The sequence below is a fragment of the Meleagris gallopavo genome, chromosome 17 (genome assembly GCF_000146605.3).
Source record: "Meleagris gallopavo isolate NT-WF06-2002-E0010 breed Aviagen turkey brand Nicholas breeding stock chromosome 17, Turkey_5.1, whole genome shotgun sequence".
Taxonomy (NCBI): Eukaryota; Metazoa; Chordata; class Aves; order Galliformes; family Phasianidae; genus Meleagris; species Meleagris gallopavo.
This window is the reverse complement of record NC_015027.2, coordinates 11,420,034-11,423,906: the sequence shown is the minus strand read 5'-3', so window position 1 is coordinate 11,423,906 and position 3,873 is coordinate 11,420,034. Positions and strand designations below refer to the sequence as shown.

General features: G+C 39.4%; 1 protein-coding gene across 2 annotated transcripts in view; it reads right to left on the bottom strand.

The window, feature by feature from the left end:
• Window positions 1-3,873, bottom strand: part of LIMA1 (LIM domain and actin binding 1) — a 19,707-nt gene that overhangs the window by 7,534 nt on the left and 8,300 nt on the right. For both annotated transcript variants that reach the window (XM_031556036.1, XM_031556037.1), the window contains exons 4-5: window positions 2,627-2,735; window positions 1,677-1,825 (exon numbers count right to left, since the gene is read on the bottom strand). In XM_031556036.1, the coding sequence (XP_031411896.1) occupies window positions 1,677-1,825; window positions 2,627-2,735 (258 nt within the window). The remainder of the gene's footprint in view (window positions 1-1,676; window positions 1,826-2,626; window positions 2,736-3,873) is intronic.

The window sequence follows — 3,873 nt, the reverse complement described above, 5'->3', positions numbered from 1 at the left end:
TTTTTTGTAAGCTGTTTTCCTAGCACATACAGCAATAACTACGTGAAAGAGCTTAAAAAAAAATCAATACACATTTGCAAAGTGATGGATTTTAACGAGGAAAAGAGATGGGCTGTAGAATTTTATTCTGTGAAGATAACGACAGCCCTTTTCTCTGACTGCAGATTTCCTTTAAGATCAACTCTTCCATTTTTGTCCTGCTCACTCCACATCTTCACTTTCCAGACATGTTAACTTTCCAAGATAAGCACCATATAGAGCACTGATTAATTGATAAATACAACATAAAAGCAAAACCTACTTGTTTCTATACTAGTAAAAAAAGGGGATAAAAAACAACTGTCATTTACCAAGATTTCTGTTCTTTACAAACTGTCTTAAGATGTACACAAAAGAAGCTTTCACACTTAATAATAATCCAGCAAAACCTCGTGTCTCATTGCCACAGGATTCGAGATAATTGGGGAAAGACTCATACCATTCACAAGGCATCTTCTTTGTAACATGGAAGACAAACAACCAAATGCCAGCACTAGCAGCTGGATTCTGAAAGCCAAACAAATCTAACAAGTATGTAATTAAGTGCAGGTCTCTGACTATGCTGTTCTCCATCTCTCCCTACCTTTTCTGTCACCTGTGATGCTATTAAAAGAATTGCTTCTCACCATTCCTCTAACCCACTGCAAAAACATCCACCAGTTTTAATCCAGACCTAATTATACAACAATGCCCACAAAATAGCTGATCCTAGGAGAGATTATGTCTCTCTTTTGCAGCATAGATGTGACACGGTTTCGGAGATGGGAAATACAAATACCACACTGCCATATCAAAAGACACTTAGTTCCTTTGGCAGCAAAGAAGGAAAATAACCGAGACTTACAGATTCTATTCTAAGCATTGCAAACATTAACCTCATCAGCACCTTACCTGCTGCCCTTATTGACGTGCCAGGCCAAAACCAAAAGAAATTCTGCTAAATGGGACTTCCTAAGAGCTTGAGGCTGCACTGACACTCAAACTGATAGCACTAGGGAATTGCAAACGACAGCCTCAAGAGAAAAGAAAATCTATGGTAAATCTCTTGCCATTAGGACACACCTTATTGAATCGGCTGCTACTCTGAGCCACAGACTGGAAGAAATAGTCTGGCAAACTGAATAGAAGTAAGAAACAGGACTCAGATCAGCAATTTGCAGATAACAACGTTTGCTGCACTGGCTGCAGTGCCTTTTTCCACTCATGCCTTGAAGGTTACTAGATTTTCCTGCCAAGAGCTGCAGAATCAAATCTACACCACAGACAAAATTGAGAAATCATTTCAGTTAGGTGGAGACTATTTCCCTTAGCTTAAAGCTAGTGTACGTTATAGAAGTGAGGTTTTTGTTTATTTCTAGCATGCAGAGAGCTCCAGACAGGCAGAAAGAAAAAGAACGTCAGTTAAGTTTCAGAAGGACTGCAATCAGGACACCAGCAATTAATTTCCTGGAAAACTTTCAAGATCATTCCAGCAAGATGCAAATACTTGTTACTCCCTGCAGTACAGTCAATTCTTCGTTAGAAATGAGTCCTACGAGCACAAAGGTCTCTTCAAAACAAGATGGTTTTTGTAACATCATCTTTCCAGCCTCAGTTTGGGGCTCAACTTCACTTCTACTCAAGGCAAACAAACTTACCGTGGTAACGAGGCCTGAGGAACTGCCCTGCTTGGACACAGCTGCCTGATACTTTGCCAGCCTATCCTTTATTGAAGTTTCTGTTAACCGAGGCATCTCTAGGCTTTTCTTGGTCTCTACCTTATCTGGGCTGAGCGCTGGACTTCCATCTACAAGATGAAAAGAATTACATGAGTAAGAAGTAATTACATGAACACCAACAGCACACATGAAAATTACAAACCCCATCCCTTTACCAGTGTGTCAAATCCTTCAGTCGCAGGCTCTAAGCCCCGTAATCTACCCAGCTAGTTTCAGAAGCAGCACGTTCACCTGACAGAGATTTCAGCCAGCGGTCTCAGAAGCAAACAGTATGAACACTGGTGACTGTTATTGTCAAATGATAGCAGCTGTTACAGCAGCTAAGTGGAAATTCACATCACTGATGTAGAGGCACAGTTGTTCGTCTTCTAAAGAAGACATAGAACACAAGGAAGAGTTTTGCTTGCCAATTCCACTTTCTCCATGAAAATATTTACCACGTGACGTGTTAAAAATGAGGATTTCAACGACAAACATGTTATAAATTTCAGTTTAGCCTCACTCATCCTTGGAAGCATCGGGATACGGCGCAGGGACAAGAATTAAAACAAGGAAGACCCATCATCAAGTCACTACTTATTTTCTAAATTAGATTGACTATTAAAAGTAGTCATGGGAATGACTGCTTTTATTGATTAACACTAATTATCTCCTGTACCTCAGTTTCTTTGCTTATGGGGGCAATGCTTTAACATTCTCAGCAAGATTGAGTTACTTAAATGTGATGTTTGCATAGACTTTGCAGATGGGAGATAGTTACACTTCTTTCTACTTATGAAAGGCAAAATTTAATTCCATTGCGTTGTATATAGTATTTCCCTATTATATAAACTGGGGAAAACAAAGAAACAAACAGGGGGATTACTGACCTGATGCACTGTGACTCTTCTCTCCTTGGCCAACATCAAGGTCCTCTGAAGAGAAGCTGTTTTCAGAAATCCTCCTACCAATTGCTGTCTTCCTCTGGTCTCTGGCAACCTATTAGAGACAGAACCCACCTATCAGCTGCCTGGGCAAACAAAGACTGTTGCATTTAATCCTTTAAGATGCATAGGTGTCACTAGCAAATCTGCTTTACTAGAATAAACAAGTCTAGCAGGTGACATCTTATTTAACCAATATTAAGTTTGATCACAGAATACATGATGACCCTTTGTCACCTGGAAAACACTGTTGTGAAGAGGTTCGTAAATGTCCTTCAATAAAATATCTTGGTTTAAAAAAAAAAATCAGAAGACCACACAGGTGAGCTTTTTAGCCATTTACCACTGGAAGCACAAAACATCAGTCCAGATTTTTGCATCTCATACCACTTCTCATGAAGTTAACGTTCAAAGTCATTTTCTGAAGATTTAAAATTGAACAGAATGATGAAAGGAGTAAGATAACACAAATCTGCATTCATTTTCAGCTACAGAAAGGAAAAAAATTACTATGGTAACAAAAGCTATCTAGAGCTATTTGTTTTGATTTGGATCTCTTGTGCACTCGGTACCAAATAATTCCCTAATTAGGTCTGATAAGGCTTAAGCTAGAGTGCTAGAGATAAATATTCTCAGATAAACAGGATAATCACTATTTGCAAGGCTGCACTGGTGGGCAGTTTTGTAGTTACACCCCAAGTGTTGTGGCTGGCTCAATCAAATTTAGGGCTCATTTGTTGAGACCAACTCCCCAAAACCTTGTGCTCAGTAAGAGGAATTGTGAAAAAAAATTCAGAGCAGCTGAATGCTCATGAAATGCAGTATTTAATTGGACCTAATTGAAACAGGACGTTTTCACAGCTGACAGACAACATTCCAAATACTAGAAGGTGATAGATCTTCGTTATCTCCCTCCTTAGGAAAGGTTAAATCACAGAGACAGAAATTACTTTTGAGGCTGATTAGACAAGAAGGCAAGGCAGGTTTGGCAAGATGCTACAACCACACATCCCCGCACCCCCACCTCCTTCCAACAACTTTCTTATTTGCTGGTCACCAACCTGAAGGAAATTCCAAAGTTTTATTTTAACAGAACTGCACTGTAAGACAATCACTGTGAAAAATCAGGCTGCTTTGGCACACAAAACAGCACTTTACCAGGAAAGGAAAATGCAGCTGGAAAACTTTTTTTT